The sequence below is a fragment of the Aythya ferina genome (genome assembly GCF_964211825.1).
Source record: "Aythya ferina genome assembly, chromosome: 1".
Lineage (NCBI taxonomy): Eukaryota > Metazoa > Chordata > Aves > Anseriformes > Anatidae > Aythya > Aythya ferina.
Window position 1 is genome coordinate 9,431,418 of NC_140296.1, and position 19,921 is coordinate 9,451,338.

A 19,921-nucleotide genomic window follows, 5' to 3' on the forward strand; every position below is an offset into this window, starting at 1 on the left:
GGTCTATGATATTCCCATGGGAATATCATATCCCATTCCTAGGAAGCCTGTCCCAGCATCTGCCCACCCTCACGGCACAGGAATTTTCCCTCATGCCCAGGCTGACCCTCCCCTGGTGCAGCTCCATGCCGTCCCCATATGTCCAGCCATCAGTCCCAGGGAGCAGAGAGCAGCACCTCCCTTGGTGCTTCCCTCCTCAGGGGGCTGCCAGGCGCAGTGAAGCCTCCTCACAGCCTCCTCCTCTCCTGACTGGGCACTCCAAGGCTCCTCGGCCTCTCCTTATAGCACATGCCTTCCTACCCTTTTACCAGATTTGTTGGCCTCCTCTGGAGGCTTTCAAGTAACTTAAAAATGATCTTTTCTTTTAATCCATACTATAAGAGATGAACAATCTGAAAATTGATGAAACTAAGAAAAGCATTTTTAGACTACTTTTATTTCCAATCACTATTTGATCAAGAGACATAAACCAAGTCCCAGACAGTCTTATCATTACTCAGATTATTTTAGAGAGACATGCTGTATTTCCTGTTCTTATTTATTATCCTTTCCATAATTTAGGATGTTGAAACATCTCCCAAAATTGAGTGTTTTCTTTCACTTCCTACGGTTTAGCACATAATTTTTTTTTTCCCTGCTAGATGTTGGTCTGGTTTGTTAACAAAACATGAATAAGATTTTCTCAACCATGTTTACAAAAACTTTTGAAAAACTGCAATCACCTTATCTTTCTCTCATTCAATGGATGTATTTTGCATTAGTTTGTCTGTATTAGTGTCCTAATTATTATTATTACTATTTTCAATAATAATTGATTATTTGCCACTCTGCTCAGTGTGACACTATAGATGTCACTCTCACCAAGTCCTCCGTATGTCTGCCCACAGGTCAATATTCTCATCAAGAATGCTGAACATCAAGAATGGTTTCACAGTCCCGTCTTATGCCCAGACTTATCTTGTCAACATACTGAGTGTCTCCACTTCTTTCTAGCTTTCATTTCAGGTCTACAGTTTCTTCTAGATCTTTGCTTAGCAAGAAGTCCTCAGTTAATTTTATGCCACCTCACTGGGATCATATATGTTTAGCTGAACGTGTAGCATAGTTAACTGTGATGACTAGGACTGGATGTAGTAACACAATCCTATGCCCTGTGAAGGTTGTAGACTCTCAAGGAGGAGAGAAAGTTTGTCATGAAGAGCTTAAGAAATTTAATCTGTCCTCTGATATATATCTCTTCTTCTTCTCTCACATAATTCTTCTTCACTTTTTCACTCTTTGTTCCTCCTTTCCCACCTGAGCTCAAAATATTCACAAGTCAACTCTTGAATCTCAGTATAAACGCGTCCTAGTATTACAGAATTACGGAATTGTAGGGGTTGGAAGGGACCTCAAGATCATCGTGTCCAAACCCCCGGCAAAGCAGGTTCCCTAGAGCAGGTTGCCCAGGTAGGTGTACAGACGGGAAATATCTTTATAAAATACGTTCTGACATAACAGTTTACCAACTTCCAAGGATAGAAGAATGCATTTCATGTGAAATTTTCCCTTTGAAATCTTTATATGTATGCCAATGTTATTCTTAGGTAAGAATGGGTGTTATGTTTAGTATGGAGAGCAAACAATAATGTCAGAAAAATGTGAGCAATAATGGGTGCATGGTCTGAAATCCACTCAAACTGGCTATGAAATTAAGTTTCCTTTTTTTCTAGCATACACTGTTAGAGAGGTGGAAAGAGAGATGAAGGGAAATGTTATGATATTTTAGTATCATAAAGAAATATCAAAGAAAAATAATTTGTATGGAAGGTCCCTGTGAATTAAAACACATTACTATTGTAGACATAGATATCAGACATTACATTCTGTAGACATAGATACTGTCTCACAGGGAGCAGTGGCCTTGTTTTTCCAAGATGTCATGCCTCTGAAGCTCTAACTCCTTTCACACTTGCAAGATGAAGCCAAAATAACTTGCCAAGTAATGCTCTCTGCAATTGTATCAGGTTTGGCTTTAAAAGTCAGGTCTTGCACATCTTGTTTCCTTGCTCCTTTTCTTGTTAAAAAATACCTCACGGAAAAAAAATAGCAAAGTCACTCCACTGAGTGCCAAGGGTCTTGAAAAATCAAATTCCTGCTCTTTTGGAGTTTGACGGGTCTTTAAGTATGGGGTCATAGCAGTACATAAATGAAGTCTGAGATATTACTGTCTGTTTATCCCAAACACTTTTTACCCAGCAGCTTTAGACCACTCTGATACTCTAATAAAAAACGTTGAATTCCATATAATTAACTCAATTAGGAACACTGAAAAACTGACAGTAATTGCTTTTTATGGGATAAGGATTTTTAATATTGGTTTTATGCATTATTCTTTAAAATCAAATTTAATAAGAATAAACAGAAATGTGATTAGAAAGCAATACAGGAATGGAAGAACAAAATAACCTCATAAATTATAAAGAACAGAAAATTGTGATCTAGAAGCCTATTTGTCTACTAAAAGGTCTATCCATATTGCTATACACATACCTTTGAATATTTTGCAATCACGGTTCAGTAATTAACCTTAGCACTTCTGCTTTCACTGGAGACACAAACCTCAGTTTCATCTTTCACTACATGTGCATTTGTAAGCCCCATAATTTCTGCCTAAAAACATCTGCCTGGTTTTATGCAAAATGCAGATTGGTCTGGAGGACCTTCTGTGTTATCGATAGCTCTTCAGCACCTTGCAATAATAAAAAAAATAATAATTAAGCCAGCTTTTTGAAAACTGCCAGCAGCATTATAAAGGATTTGAGACCCACTAATCTGCCTTGTTCCCAAGATCTGTAAATTTGGAAATGCTGTCATAAGTACTTCCTCAGTGTGTTGAAAAAAAAAGAAAAAAAAAAAGGAAAATTATTTAGGAAGATGCCTTTGCCAGTGAAGGGCTATAAAAAACATGCTGAGCAACAAGATGGCATAGAACTGAAATGTCCAATATTTTACTTTGACCTGCGAGTTGCTAATGGCCAAAGTTTCTCAAGCAAAGGAAGTGTCACTTCTCTCCTCTTGTCAGAAGTCCATGCTGTAGATATCTTCCATCAGATTAAAACAATTAAGTAATGTTAAAGGTTCCAGAAGACTTCATCATAAACCTCAGAATTCCCCTAAAACATATACATGTATATTTTGCTTATATAAAAAGCCTGTCTTTTTGACCAACAAACTTCTGTGATTCTCATTCCATTAAGCTTGCAGTTTAATTCTTCTGTTTCTGTACTACCATTTCCTTCCCTCCTGATTAGTCATTCAGAAGACTAATTAGAGCCCACCATTTACAGAACTACTCAAAAAATTAAAAGCTTGTGAAAACCCAGAAACTTGAAAATTATATTAAAAAGACTTGCAGATTATATTTATTTAAGTAAAATAGAGAAGCTTTCACAGAAAGGAGAGTGGTCTCTTTATTTTTTAAGCTAGGTTAATAAACAGACATCAACCCTCTGTTCAACATTACCTTTAGCAAGATTTTAGTTTATTTAAATTGAGGGAATAAAATAAGGAAATCAACTAATCGTTACACAGGGCAGCAGTGAATTTGAAACATGAAGTCTCTGCACACTCAGCTTTTCTTCCTAACCTGCATTTACTTTCTAAGAAAGCAGTCAGCTCCTCCTCTTTCTCCAGCTGTATGCTTACCAGCTGGAAATCATTCTCACTCCCTGATTCCAGCTTATCTGCTCATCCTTTCCCTGCAGGTGCTTTCTTATGTCTTCAAAATGCCTCACCTCATACGCCAAAATTAACTTGGACAGATTTATTTCTCACGAGACCTCCCTCATTTCCATTACAACCGCACATACTGCATGATTACTGTGCATGCATACTCGTGTATCAGCCAACAGAGTAAAAGGCAGTAAAAGGCAGCTCTTGTTCAAGGAACCTTAAAAGGTTGAAAGGTGAATGATGGGAAGAAAAAAGCATCACCTGCTTTGTTTCAGCAGCAAAGGAGATGCTCAGGAGCATATTTAGTCTATGCTGTGTATGCCTAACCTGAACTGCCAGACAGTGAAAAGAAGTGACACAACACCAACCATAAGCAGTCTCAGTGCTCGGTACTGTCAGAAATCCTTCTAGAGGTTACACAGCAGCTCCCCGGCACAGATGGGAATTAGCTAAACATCCAAAGTTAAAACCCAGTATCTCAATCACGAGACTTCTTTTTTCGTGGATGTATTATATTTGCAAACTATTTCTTTCATCAGAGGAGAGTTTATCCCTCAACATGGTGCTTACACAGTGCTACAGTAAAACAGGGTTCATTAACAATAATAAAGGTAACCTTAAAATATCTTTATAAATACATGCTATGAAAGAAACGTTATTTGCACTGAATTTTGTAAGCACTGAGTTCTCCAATTGCTTCCTTTAGCCACAAAGGGCTGTACTTTGTTCTTTGAACTCCACAGGAGTCAATACAGGGAAGCTCAACTACCTTTTCTTTTTCCACTTTCCTCTTTCACAACGTGCCACAAGAACTGGTAAGGCACCAGGTCTACCCCTTTTTGGCTTTAATGTAAAGTCATGAAACTTGATCTAAAATACCCTTACCTTCATAAAAAAGACTCTCAAAATTATGTATGGGCAGGGGGGGACTCAACTGGTTCTCTCTTTGTAATTTGCAATCGGATACAGGAACTAGCAAAAGCTCAAGCTTTAAAAAACTACACAGGATTTTAACACTGAAATGGAGCTACCATCCAGCTGTGCAATCATGGCAATACTACTGCAGCAGGTAAAAAGCTGAGGAAAGGCACAGTTCATCAGAACAGCTGTATTGGGTCAGACCAAGGGCTCCCTACCCTGTATCTTGCTTCACACGCTTCACCTATGGAAAAATCAGCATAGGGCAAGTCCATTCTGCTGTCACTTTCCTAGCCTCCAACCATTTCTACCACAAGTCATCCCCTGAGCTTTACGTGGTTTGTCTTCTCTTCTCTTTGTCTTCTTTGACTTTTCCCTGAAGTACTTGTTCAGTCTTCCATGTAAACTTCCTTGTCTCTCCCCCAGCCTCTGTCAAGGAATCCCAAGGTGTTTCTCACCTCCTGAATAAAGAGCCATCACCTTATGTTTGCTCTGAACTAGTGTCTGCATTTGACTGCCAAAAGTTTGGCAAAAACTGTGGTCAGACCCTACCCACTTCCAGCATGATTTGGTACTCCGCTGTTACATTTTCCTGAATTCTCTCTTTTCCAGACTAAAAAGTCTTCATATACTGAACTGATCTCTGTTTAGAAGCCTTTTCAAGTTTTGAATATCTTCCTGAAGCTTGTCCAGTTCTAATGTAACCTGTTTGAAACAAGAGGGCCAGACCTGCACACAGGATTCAAGGCTTGGGAGCACCACAGAGGTACATAGCTGCACAGTGATCTCCTCTGCTTTATTCTCTACTTTTCTCCTAATGATTTTCTTTTCTTCACTGCTGCTGAGCACTGAGCTGATGCCTTCATGCAAGTAACTGTCATGACTCCAGAGCATCATTCTTGGGCTAACAGTCACATCATCTCCATCCATTGTGTGCATCACCAAATCTATCAAACATCAATATGCACCACACGCATATGTGTACTGGTATTTTTAGCCAGTTCTGTAAGAGTTATATATTTTATACATATTCATTTGAACAAACTACAAGCATTCTTAATTAAGCTTATTTAAATGTCAACCACAAAATAATAGAATTAATCCCTTCCAAGGCTAAAATTTTGCAACCACTGTAACAGAAACACCACCAGGCACTGGGAACTTCTTCTGGGGATTCTGTCTCTGTATATTTGGTCTCAGTTTAGACCCTATGTATGGGATAATTTTACCCTCTTACTGCTACAGACACAGCTTCATTATTACATTCAACTATGCAAATATTTCATTGTATAATAATTTGGAAGCATCACAGAATGATAGAGGATGGGAGGCACCTCTGGAGATTGCCTAGTCCAACCTGCTGCTTAGGGGGAACGAGAGCAGGTTACTCACAGTCCTGTTTAGTTGGGAATTGAGTATCTCCAAGGATGAAGACTCCACAACCTCTCCGAGGAACCTTTTCCTGTGTTTTAGCACCCTCACAGTGGAATTTTTTTTCTTATATTTAAAAAGAATTTCCTGTACTTCACTTCCATTGTCTCTTGTTCTCTCAGTGAGGAAAATCCGTCTCCATCTTCTTTACTCCCTCCCAAATAGAACAATAGAAGGAAATAGGATGAGATTTTGGAGGGAGCAAGTGGATACTATGAGACTTGGATTCAAGATCTAATGAACCCATCCCCTCTGCAACATAAGGGGTGATTTAAGGTAGGTAAGATTGTTTTTTATCTTCAGCTACTGTTTTTTTGTTTGTTTGCTTTTTTGGGGGGAGGAAGATGATGCACAGAATGCTTTGCATACCCAAAACACAAAGCAGGCCAGTCTTGTACAAAGCACTTCTATTCCATTACACTAGAACAGGAGGGAAGCCCTAGCAGATTTTGGCCCAGCTGAGGGTACCCCTATATAGACATCACTGCTAAGTATGTTCCAAGTCTTTGCGCTGTCTCTTTTCTTAAAAATCACACTGAAGTTCACTTACTGTTGCATCAGCAAGTCTGGGTATTGGTGTGTGTGTGTAAAGGATGCATTTTTACCCTGAATATCAGTATTTTGTGCTGTTGCCATAGTCTTTGTGCCAGCTGTGCTGGCTAAACATTGTTTTTTCCTAGTTGGGTTAGGGAAGGGAAAATGTTGAAGACAAAAGAGTTTGCAAAAAGTTTCCTTGTTAATGTTTGTTCGCTCTCTGCCTTGTAATGTGAAGTAGCCCTGAGATTGCCCAGCCCTTGTCCTGTACCCTCTTCCCTCAAAACACAGCTGAGAATGATGTTGCTAATTGTTGAGGCTTAACCCCTTTTAGTGAGGTCACTAAGCATATCAAGCTTCTTTGACCTCAGCCCAGCATCTGTTAGATACAGACATCAACATTCACTTCTTTGCAGCTAAGATGTGGGAATACCTACCCTAAAGGTGCTACCTTGCTCTTGCAGCCTGTGCTGAGAGTCAGCCAAGCTGAAATCCAAAGAATATCCAGATGCGTGTTTGGACACACCAGCACTGATGTACTTCCTTGGGGTGGAAATACCTTCAATCCCTGTCTAGCTGACCACTTAGTTAAACCAAAATGCTGCAAATAACAGTAACAAGGCTCTTCGTCCAAGAAAAGATGAAACAAAGTACTGAGGGACTCCATTTATATATAAAAATCATTTCTCCTGTGATTTCAGCTGCCTGTCTCTCTCAGACAAGACATGCAAGTTCTTTTCTTGCACTGAAGCATAACACAGGATAAAGCGATCAGAGCTCAGCTGGATCCTATTTTCTATATAAATTTTGCTAGTCAACTGGGGATGATCCACTGGGAAGAAATGCAGAATTCTTCCGAAGATCTAATCACATCTGAGGCTTCAATCTTATAACATCTCTCAAAGGGCAATATCAAAACCTTAGCAGGAAATCATTTGAATGACTGGCAAATGAAATGAGCCATTAGATACTGTTTTTCTCTTTTCTTTTGGATAGGTGATAAAACCTAATGCACACAGGATATCAAGAAATGTACCAGAAGTTTGGTTTAATTTCACCCTGCTGTGAGCAATCCTGTTATTTCTTCTTATATCTGAATTAGAGAAGCCATTCTCGAGTACTTAAGCCAGCCCACTCCTTGAAGATGAACTACTACATAGGTTATAACCTATCTGAGTCTGAGTAGTTTTATTTTACTCTTAATAAGTTCTTAAAAAGACATATATTTGCAGTACAAGCTATAGTGCAGATTCTTAAAATCTGCTGCAGGATTTTCTATCGGTTTGTTGTCTCAACCTGTTAAATATAGTGTTATGAATGTCATGAAATACTAAATAAACATGTGTTTACATGACAGAAAGTCTGTTACTAAATGTCTTAGTATATCAGGTCAACCGAACAATTATTCCCAACCCTGAATGGGCCAGAAAATCTTGAAAATGTTACTATATAATACTACATTTATAAATATTTTCCAGAACAAAGAACCAGTGGTTTAACATGATTTACATCTCACAGTTCCTCATATCACTGTAAGGAAACGTTTTTAGTTGTACTTTACTGAAAAAAAAGTTATTTGCCAATTCTTCTAACTATGAGCTGCCCTTAGATATCTGAACGTTTGATTCCTTTAGTTACCAGCCATGACCTGCACATAGCAATGCATGGATGCACCATCACCACTTCAGCAACACAAAATGGCACAGAAGCAATAAAGCCCTCTGCATGCAGAAATGGCACATGGTTGCACATATGTCTTGAAAGGTATGGGAGGCTTTTAAAGTATTATTGTTAAACTAGTTTTTTGGATTAATGAAATGCTACTTTATTTGGAAACTACACTGAGAAAATTTCATTTCCATGCTCATTAATAATGGGGCACAATTAGCATAATCTCTTCAACCCATTACAAAAAAATGCAAACATCAAATAAGAGAAGTTATAAAAACTTCTACCTTTAGATATATATTATTCTGTTTTAAACCCATCAGAGCTAAGCTCGAGAGACAGTCAGCTAACACAGTAAAAGTGAAATCCTGGAGGCAAAGCCCTGTGCTGTCAGGCTGGCACCAGCCACTTGGCAGAGCACAGTAAAGCATCTCAGATTCCTCTTTGAAACCATGTGTCCATGGCATTTTCCTTGAGGAAACGGCACTTACAGAGCCCACAGTGAATAAGGGAATGTTAAACTGATGGGAAGGACTGGTCCTACAACTTGCTTCTTGCAATGACAAGCACAAATTGACATTGATGTATTGTCATTGCCTGGTACAGGAGGAGACTTCTCAGACACTCTAGGTGTGCTAGCTACCAGCAATGGCCCACTAAAATCATCACAGCAGCCACTTCAGCAAAACTCCAGCTACCAATAATCACCAAAACTCCTCTTCTCCCCCAATCTACCCTTTCAACACTAAAAAATCTGTCAACAGCCCTATATAAACTCTCCTCCTGAGTGAGTTCCCCTTGCCCAACACCTACAGTACAAAACCATGCCTATCTGGCTTCATAGTCCTGGGCTCTCTCCCCCAGCAGAGAAGCTTTCTCTCATAATCAATTAGAACAGCACAAGTCAAATTTTTCCAGTTTCAGGTAAGTCACAGATCCAAGCAGCTCTCCATTGTTTATCAGCTTCGACAGAGAAAGGTTCCCCTCAAACTACTAGAAACACAATGATGCTTTGCATAAAGCACTATCCGAATTTTACTCTCAGAGATGGTCAAGCATTTTCAATCCAAACTTGTTAAAGATAGCATATTGAAATCTTAAGAGGGAAAAAAAAAAAAAACAACAATCAAACAAAAAAACCCACAACATTAAAATGTACTAAAAAGTCCAAATGCTGAAAGTAGGAGAAAGTGTGTGTGCATGTATATACAAATAAAATTTAGTACTTCATGCAAGTCACAGTGACCAGTAGAGTTTTCCCATGTGTTCACCTCTTTTCCCAGTTAGCTTTGCCCAGGACTGTATCTAGCATGATGGAAGTGCTTTCCCTCTCCAGGGGAGAGACCACAGCCTCTTATTGCAAATACACTCTACATCGGGAACCCAGCCAGGAGAAGATAAAGAAAGCTGGAGACATACAAATCCTAATAGGCAATGGGGACAGCATTTGCAAGTGATATTTTTGGCTTTCAGACAGTATTTTTGGCAAGATGAATTCTTGGAAAAACAAACAATATTTTGTATGGAAAAGGTAAATCAACTTTTTAAAAACTGAAGGGGGAAGGAGGGCATCTATGAATTTACCAAGCTGTTCTAATGTGTACATTTCTCAAGGGAAAAAATAGCTTTAAAAAGTAACGGGGAATATTATTTCATTCCCTGCTCATTGCTTTGAATTTGCTGCCCGTTTGTAAAACCTGCTGAAGGCTCTGCATGCCTGAAAGCCTGTTTTTTTTTTTTTTTTTTTTTTTTCCGGCTGTTTCTCATTATCTAATAAAAGATATTACCTCTCCGTACAAAACTTGCCTCTCATGGAATATTATTCTGTTATCGTGTACATTGGACTAATCTGGTACAAATGTCACAAACTATATAAATAAAAAGCATCATGATATCCTTTTTTAAGCAAGCTCTGACACTTTATCTCCATTCTTACCAAGATGTAGTTTAAATAAAGAAAAAGAGGAAGAACAAGACCTCAGCTGAGCTGCAGAAATGTGGGTTATAATGTCAGTGAAACAAAATACAAGCTGCACCCTGCCTATCAGCTGCTGCACTTCATACCAACACACCATTTATTACTGTCATGACACACTCTGTGCCGCACATCCCAGTGCACAACATAGCAATCCCATTCACATTTCGGCTAAGTGAATTTCCTCCTACAGATTCTCCTTGAAGCATATTAGTTAATAATTAGATAATTGAGTCATTTGTCTCATTACAAAATGCCATGTTCAGCATGTAATGTGCCATTTCACATTTTATTCATGATTCAGAAATGCTAGAAATTTACCTTGCAGCTTCTCAAACTTTATTACAGAGTATTTACGACATTTCTGCCTTGCCTTCTTTTGAAATTTCAAAGCCTGATTAAGAGATAAAAATCAGGTTTTAGTTATAAAAGAATTCAGATCACTGATGCTCACAGAAGGATGCTCTTTTGTGAACGAATGGATTGCACTGGCAGTCTCACTCCATTACCATTAGGAATGTGTCCCCACAGAGGTACCTGCTTGAGGCACACAGAGGTTCACACAACTTGAGGTTCACAGCCCAGTATAGAGCTCTGCTAAACACGTATTTTTGTGTGTGGATTAAGCTCATATAAAACGTGTAGCCATAAAGGTATCTTGTAGGTACCTTGTAGGTATCATAAAGGTACCTTGTTAGGTAAATGTTTCTACTCTGTTTACAGCAGAAGCCAAAATATCTGTTGTGACAAGCATGGAAACTGCTGCTGGCCCAGTGTCATGACATGATGCTTTCAGTGCATATTCAGAGGTTTGGTTGCTCTTTGCTTGAAGGAAAATGGGTAAGGGACATTTCTGAGGCTGTCACACACTCATTTTTTCCATATAAATCTGATTTCTGCAGCTGATAATTATATAGTTGGTTGGTGACTGTTTTTTTAATAGTCTTTACGACAGATCTCCTGGGGAGGCCTGGGACAGAGAAGAGCTGCGCTTGCAAGATGCTCCTCAAAAAGTGTTGTATCACAGACTGGCTGCAATGCTTCACAGAAAGAAAGGAAAGAGAAACAAAACAAAACAAAACACAAATTCTCCAGCTAGTGCAAGTCAAAGTTCTGGAAGGAGCAACAGGAAAGTGTGTGTGGCCTGTGAATGGAAAGCTGGGTTGCCAGGGGCTGTAGGGAACTGATGCAGAATTGTCCTCATCTGAAGAAGACTATCACTGATGATAATGCAGTTTGAGGAGATTTTGAAACTGATAATTGCAGTTTTTATGTGGTCAGAAGTTTTGGGTGAGGACACACAACTGGTCAAAAGTGGGGTAAATATACTTACAGAGTGAAAAAGAAAAAAAAGTAATAAAGGAGAACATTAATATCATTCCAACAGAGAGTTATACAATATTTTATATGTAAATAGGATGAAAATGTAACTTAGATATTACTTGATCATGGTAACATTTGCAATATTATCACAGATTTTACTGAGAACCACAACTGTCTTATACTAAGCGTAGAACAAATTCAGAACAAATGATGTTCTCTCTCTCTTCCCATCCAAGTGTTAGCTAAGGCACTAACAGAAATAAGCAGATAGGTAAGAGAGGCCAAGGAATAAAAGGCAGCATAATAGGAAGTCATCTCAATATCCCAGGAACCACCAGCTGTTGGCAGTCTTTACAGCACAGGAGTGCTGAACTTCAAATCATACCACAGCCCACATGAATAATGACAATGCTGCTGAACAGTGAGACTAATTCTGTATTTAAAAAGACTGTTAAAAGTGGAGAAGGTGTATAAAGAGCCAAATGAATCCAAGGTCTCAAAACTTGAACCTTGCATAATAGATTGACTAAATGGACAGCTCAGAGGTACAATGCTCATTTTCTGTATTTGCACCAAAAGGGGCAACAACAAAAACAACAACATATTTTCCAGTGGTGGTGGTTCTTATCCTGAAAAGAAGGAGGGAAATAAATAAAATATTATTTTAAAAAAGACAGAACACTGAATTTCGGGAACCACTCAATTTCGGGAACCATCACAGAGCTGAACTTTGTTCACAGAAAGGTCCTATGTTCATCCAAAGGTTGAAGCTGAAAAAAATCTGCTGACTAATTAAATGCCAAGTTTTATTTCTGGCTTATATGAGCTTCTGCACAGAAAATACTATAAATTACTATAAAATTCTAAAACATCACGCAGGAGTTGGGAGCACATATAAGTAACTGTCCCTGATCATGAAGTCTATAAACATCAACAGTTCCTACAGCAGCCATTCCTATCCTTTTAATGTTCCCAATCTGAAATACTCTCTTTCTATTTCACTACAGCACTTTCACAATCTGTTAAGAAAGGATCCCAGAAAGGAACCCTTTAAATCTACCTTTAAGATATTTTAAATAACACTTGTTACTAACTATTGTGATAACTCACAATTTCAAGACTGATTTGGGTCTGCATTTTTCTTCTGTCCGAGGGAGAAGTTTCACTGAACTGGGAACAAAACATTAAGTTGTTTTGGAAGGGATTCCTCACCAAAACTTGAGTGACGTCCAGGCGAGCAGATTACTGCCCCCAGGGAAGCGCAGGCATGGATGTAGAGCTGGCATTTTGTTGTGAACTCTCTCACACTCTGGAAACCATTACACACCTGTTAAATGTGCTCATACAAAGGAACCAGAAAGTCCAGCTAGACTTCGCTTATTAACTGCAGCCATGTTCTTCTGCACAGAAACTGCCACAAGAAAGGGACTTCCCTAGGCATCAGGACAAAAATTAGCAGAAAAACAGGGAATGGGCAACTCCAGAATGGCAACTTTGTATTCTTAACTAGTCAAAGACAACATATAAACAGTGATTACAAAAACAGAAATTTGCCTAGAAGCCCACTCAAATGGGCTCCATATGTCCTGGAGCCTTTCTATTTTGTGATTCTATTTTTAGGTAGAGAGAGGTTTTTATCTGTTTTCACTACATTCATTTAGATGCCAGCAGCTGCTACACACTAGCGTGCATCCCAGCCTTCATTCCTGTAGTGCATAAGGGTACTTAAAACATCTGAAGCATGGCAAGGAAACATTCAAACTTTGTATTTTTGGATCAGCTCCTAACTACAGCAATATCCAGGCATCCTGTGTATATTATGTCAAAACATAAAAGTAACTTATACCATTCAGACATGTCATTTTCCATAATCATTACATAATTAAACAGAAGCTGAGATATACAAAAAGGCAGATTACACAAAACAGGATGCTTGAATAAAGTAGAAGTTTTCCTTCAAGGGAAACTTCTGGCCTAAAAATTTTGATTTTTTCCCCTAGAGAGGTAAAAACTCATGAACTGCTCAACTCAGAGTTGACTCAAGTTATACCAGTTTTGGTACTAAGTCAGCTGGGGTTCAACTAATGTCAAACAATCCAACTCTGAAGTCAAAAATTCAGACATGTTCATCCTCAGCATTAATTCTTTACTCAGAGGAAAGGGTCTTTCAGCATCAAGCCAGTGAACCAAGTGTTATCCTCCTTCTCCATTCTCTTAATCCTGCCTTTAATGAGCTTGTTTACAGTCATAAATTAAAAAAAAAAAAGAAAAAGTTAATAGTAATAAAGAATAAAACTAGTATTCCTTATGGCATGCTCTGGCTCATTATATTAAGGTATTTTAATCTCGCAGTAATGTAACAGTATTGCTTTTATTACTAACGTCAAATTATATAAAAAGAAACACAATTAAACCTTTTTAGCACTCAATTCTGATACCTTCCTCAGAAGCGTATATAAGATTTACTGGGAAGATAAGAATCAGTAGTTGTGAAGTTTAGCAGCGGAAAAATAACATCTATTCAATCCCTGCCATCGGCATCCAAAACCACATTTGGATTTTGCTGGAACAACCACCAGTACCTCATCATTAACACCTTTACTGCCAGGAATTTTCATGGAATAACTAAATGCAACAAAATCCACATTACTATGAAATGAAAGAGGCCCAAATCAAACAGAGCTTGAGGTAATAGAAAAAGAGTTGAGCAATAGCTCACTATAAGTGACTAGATAGCTTTAGAGAAACTTGGTAGTAATTATCATGATCCTGGGACAGCCTTGTCACATCCTGTGGGCATACTTTGTAGTCATATTACTCCTCCTTGTCATCTTCTGCTTCACACTCCTCCAGTCTGAATCAAGATCCACTGAGAATACAGTTGATACCGACTGAATGATCCACTACTTCAATATCTCTAAAATCATCCCCTGGGTTACTGAAAATAAAATACTGTTTCTTTGCTAGCTCCTATACCTGCTGATAAATCCCTGCTAAGTGCAGCAATGCAGAGTTTTGGGAAGCTTCAGATCTTCTCTATATTAGGAGTGACAAAAACTTAACAGGGTCATGAAGATTGTCCTCAAAGATTTGACTCCCTGGCCAGGCAGTTTAGGTCATGGCTCCTTCGGACACTTAAAAGGCATGTTTATTTTTCTTCTGGAGAGCATTCAAAAAATCCTTACTCCATCTCCAGAACGTCAAACAACTGCATTAAAAATTATGTCTGTTTAAAAACAAAAAGGTTGTGTTCTGTACTCAGGTTTTAGTCCACAGGGAGTTAAACAAGAGCCATGTTTTCATACATTTGCCATGTTCTGTAAAAACAGTTTTGTTGTTTTTAACCGAAAAATGTTTTTTCCTGAAACTTCCTGCTCCAAATCTGAACCTTCCAGAAAAAGAACTGTGACAATATCTGGCAAAAATTCCTATCAAACCACATCACATTCAAAATACGACGGTCAGTACCCCAAGGACCTCCTGACCACATATATCCTCATCTCCAGCAGGAAGAGCCAAGCAAAGATGTATTTTCTGATGAAACCAAGAGTTTTCTACATAAATGCTTTGGTATGCTAAAATATACCTGTTCTGGTTCTAGTTCAGCACCTCTGGCTGCCACAATATGGCGTATATATCTATGGGACAAAAGTCTCAGATTTAATGTGTGGCATTAACGTGCAATTATGATGCCCTCATAAAAAATACCATGTTGCTCAGAGTGGTGGACAGGCCTTGCAAACACCTCTAGGATCACACACAACTGAAGAGCAGGCTGATGTCACTACAAGATAAAAAAATACTGTAGAGCACAGAGCAGCAGCAGTGTTTTAAACACAATCCCCCATCAATTTGTACCAGCACACCCTGCAGCATAACAGCGGTGTTTTATGGCCTTAAAGCACACAGTTCACCTCAACACCTCTGAGTGCTGTCTACTTGTTTTCCACAAAAACATGCTGCATGGCTTCAGAAGTCTGTTGTTTCAACATCATCAATATTACTTTCTGTCTAGCACCCTGAAGTTTGTCTAGTGAATGAGACACATTGTCTTGATACACCGCTGTGTTTTTTCCACTGCTGCTGAGCGGCTGGACACATCAGGCATGGTCCACGGTTTCTCTTTTTCCCTCTGGAGATGCCAGATGGAATGTCAATTTCAGACTAAACAAGCACTGGTACTTGAGGCAGCAGCAAGGACGGAGGAAGCACAAGCCTGATAGGTGACAACACCGAGGACAAACAAGACAGTAAGCAGGGAAAAAACAACTTTCAAGAAATCCTTCTGTAAATATCAAGCCAGCTAATTTTTCAAAGCTAAAGGAGACAACAGAGACATGAGAGAAGCAGAAAAGAAAAGGTGTTTAAGGGGAAGTTAATAGCAAAATCAGATGTTTGTCTCATCTCTGGATCTCACTGGTTTGATCCACACACAAGCCCTTGCAGGGCTCTCAGTGATCCTTTCGGGTTTAGGCTCCCATCTGCCAGCTCACCAGCGGAAACTGCCAGGCAGCTGCACAGTAAGACACACTGGCGTAGCTCAGAGGAAGAGCTAGCCCAAGCTGCACGGCTTCAGTTTTGCAATTACTGGAGATCAGCCACTGGAAACCCACTGTAAATTGAGTGCCTAAGTCCTAACAGGCTACCTGAGCGGTCCACAGCCGCAGGTTTTACCTCTGCAGTACCAGATAATTGTGTTACTAGCATGAGCCACCACAATGCCGTAATATGTTTTGTTAATACAACAGGCTCTGACTTAATTAATCATGTATCTGTAAGAGTAATAATTACATTATTATGAAACATTCTTTAGTGGGTTTGTAGGAGCTGTACCACTATGCTCAATACCTGTTGCACATGGTGAAAATTGGAAAAATCATGTCAGGAACCTTTAGGTGGGAAAAAATCACAACTAACTATCAATTAACTAATTATCTCTAAAGTAGAGATGCATATCTAGTCTCTCTTTACAATCAAAGAAGAGAAAAAGGCATGCTTGGGGCCTGGCCTGTCTCATCCTAAAAAGACACAGCAATAGGTCAGAAGTCTACAAAGGGAAGTTGTTTAGGTGAAAGTACCTACATAGGCATCTAAATGCACGTTACAGGAATACCAGTGCCTGTGTGTCTCTGTTTTCTGTAATAAACATGAAAGCTAAGCACAATACAGTTACCAATACCACCATAACACAGATGAGAAATGAAACAGCTCAGATCTGTATTGGAAATTTATCTCAAGAATGCTGCTGCCTATATAGTGGGATGAAATGTTGTGCCTTCATTTAAATCGCTCTTAATAAGGGCAGGTTCTCAGCTCTTCTAAACTCAGAGAGCACCATTTTATTTTGACAAAGCAAGAAATACATCACTTAGGGGTCTGGATTACTCTCAGTTTTGCAAAAGACTCAGAGCTATAATTTCTGAGGTTTCTTCCTCTCTTCCCTACTTCTGTCCCACATTTTGTGATATTCAAATTATTGCTTTCAAAAGCAAATAGTTATACTATCTGAAAATCTACTAAATACCTGTTCCTGTGGGGAAAAAAAAAAATTCTAAAGTGGCTGCTTTCTTTCAGAAGCCACTTCTTGCAAGCTATTGGATATCTACAATTTTATGCATTGGGATATGGACAATAAATGATTTTCCCTTAACAGCAACTTCTCATCAGTAGTTGACAATTCGATTACCTCTTATCTTTCTTCTTGGCGTGCAGTTGCTTTCCCAACCTATAAAACAAAGTCACTAAGGCCACAAGGTAAAATTCAATTTTCAAAACATGAGATTCAGTGTCAGAGACTTGACCTGAAACATAACTCGCAGAATTGGTTTGCCAGCAGTTTGTATCCTCAGCTCAGGTCCTTATGGCTAATGGAAGGAAATTGTTCCTCCTTGACATCTCCGAGGTGCAGGCGGCAGAAGCTAAAGCCAGCAAGAGGAGCAACATCTCAAGCAAACCAGTCCTCTGCATTTCACAGCATATCTGCACTCTTCTTGCATCCCTTTAATTTAGGCTTGTAATTGAGTTCTCTGAAATAAATTGCTAACTCTCTTTGGTGTCAGGCATAAACTGTCAGGAATGTGAAAATGTGATACAAAAGAGAATCTGAATAAATAGGATAAAGGCTGAGAGAATAGGTTGTGAGAGGAGCTTAAATGACAGCATGCTGCATGAAAACTCCCCCAGACCAATATCATGTCTCCAGGAGAGGCCATTAGAGCATACTTAAGAAAGATTATAAGGAATGTGGCAAATATAATAATCCTTCCTCAGTATCCTCCTCATACAGCCAGAGAATTAGAGACCATTAGCTGTCACAGGGCTTAAGGGAATGAGTGAGAAGAGGGCTCCATGGTACAGATGCAGGGTAAATGGCTGGGTAAACAGCCTGATTTCCAACAGTATGTTTGACCCAGGAAGAGATGTCTTTGTGTAGCAAAACTACAACAAATGGCCTCTGTAACATAACAGTGTCCTAAATCTTACACAATCCTACCTAAGGCAGACCTGCTTCATAATGGAGAATGTAGATACTGAGTCGGAAGAAATATCTTTAAATACTATTAAAGAGCAATTTACACCACAGAGGCAAAAAGCTTTCAAAGATGTCATTTTATTTGGAAAACCCATTTAGCACTTCTCCACCCTACTTGTTCCAGTAGCCTACTGTCCTCTCCCAGATAGGAATGGTGTGTAATAACAGCATATTGGGGCAGAACCAGGGATAATCAGGCCCATATCCTGCCTCTTTCTTGCCAACATCCTACATTTTATGGAAGAACAGAAAATCAGGGTAATTATGGATTATACTTGCACATGGCATTACCCTCTCAACCCTCGCCTATTAAAGTTTCAGAGACTTCCACAACCAAGGAAGGACTTGAACCAGCAAGTTGAACTTGGACGTTCATGGACTTATTCTCCTTGAATTGCTCTAAGTCCTTTTAGCGTGACAAACTAGTTTGACTCTGTTCCACAAAAACATGAGCTGACACAAATTAACATAGAAAACATTTCTTCCTAAGAAACGAACAAGATGGTGTTGTGTATTTATTTTCCTTACAAGGAAATGCTATGCTAAGCAAGAAGAAAGTCAGCTGCCAAGCAATGATGACAACTATCACTTGAGCATAGAACTGTGACAGGGAGCAGGAAATTACCATTTTGCTCTGCAGGGAATCCTGGTTTACACCCCTGGTCTGGAGGACATTCAGAGACCAATGGAAGAACATGGAAGAACATGAAAGCAACCTATAATCTCACTGTACCGTGGGCGTTAATTAACCTGGCAGCCATCCAAACTGCTGGCATTAAAATCCTCTTATCTGAGAGCTGCACATTTCAGCATTTCTGCAGTCTCTACTGTGCACAGAGACATTGTACAGCAGCAGCGGGCTACCAAGAAATAAGAAAAAGAGGCAGAAACCGAGGAACACTGCAAAGTATTTAGTTGTGATCAGAACATCTGTTAGTAGTTGGAGAAACATGCTATCTCACGAAATGCACAACTAAATAAAGCAGGGGTTGCATCAAGAATGTAATAAGAACAACTTTGAGAAAACAAGCATAAATGATCTCTAGTGAGAGTATGTTGCAATCAAGGTAAAATCGTGCTGAAGCCAGAAAGTTCAAATAAAGATACTTGTCTCTGAAAAGGAATTGTTTTTCTACATACCTGTCCAGTCTCCTACTACTTTAAGGTGGACCCCAAACGTTGCTTTGGTATCTGTAGGGCACTAAAAATATTAAATATATTAAGGACCACTTCTGAGTAACAAGAAAGTAATAAAATGCATTCAAAATACAGTTGTTAAGACAGAACCTGGTGTAAACAGGTCAATCCTGAGGAGCCATACCAGCAGCTATACCCTTTAGAAAGCAAGTCTAGCATTAGTTCTGTTCATGAAGCCAAGCATGGCTACTTTCCACTTGCTTTTAACCCTTTCTTCTGGTCAAGGGAGTTTGGGATGGATTCGTCTGGGGGTATGATTTGGAACGACCACTTCACCAAGCATTACTCAACAACGGTTTCAATGGAGGATGCAGCAGTACAGAAGTACTGCCCCCTCCTACCAACCTTTCATTCAAAATTCATTCAAAAATCAGGAACTGCCCCATCATCCATAAACCATTGAAAAAAACATATTTCCTTTAAGACACTTCTGCTTCTTGAGTGTCAGGGCTCATAATTCCAAGTTATGTGATCATTCTCACAACTGTTGTTTTCTTCTAAATTAATACCAAGATTTTGCTGCCCTTCCCAGGAGCTTAGAGTTCAAAAAGGCAAAACACCATATTGCATGGCATACTATGAAACTGCTTTGCTGCCACTATTCTCTCACTCTGCACCTATGCCCTCAC

The 19,921-nt window shown here is 39.2% G+C and overlaps 1 protein-coding gene across 1 annotated transcript in view; it reads right to left on the reverse strand.

Moving 5' to 3' along the window:
- The window catches only part of NOX4 (NADPH oxidase 4), a 120,526-nt gene that overhangs the window by 51,244 nt on the left and 49,361 nt on the right, over positions 1–19,921 (reverse strand). The window contains exon 12 of the mRNA XM_084533493.1: positions 19,236–19,296. Coding sequence (XP_084389619.1) covers positions 19,236–19,296 — 61 coding nt within the window. The remainder of the gene's footprint in view (positions 1–19,235; positions 19,297–19,921) is intronic.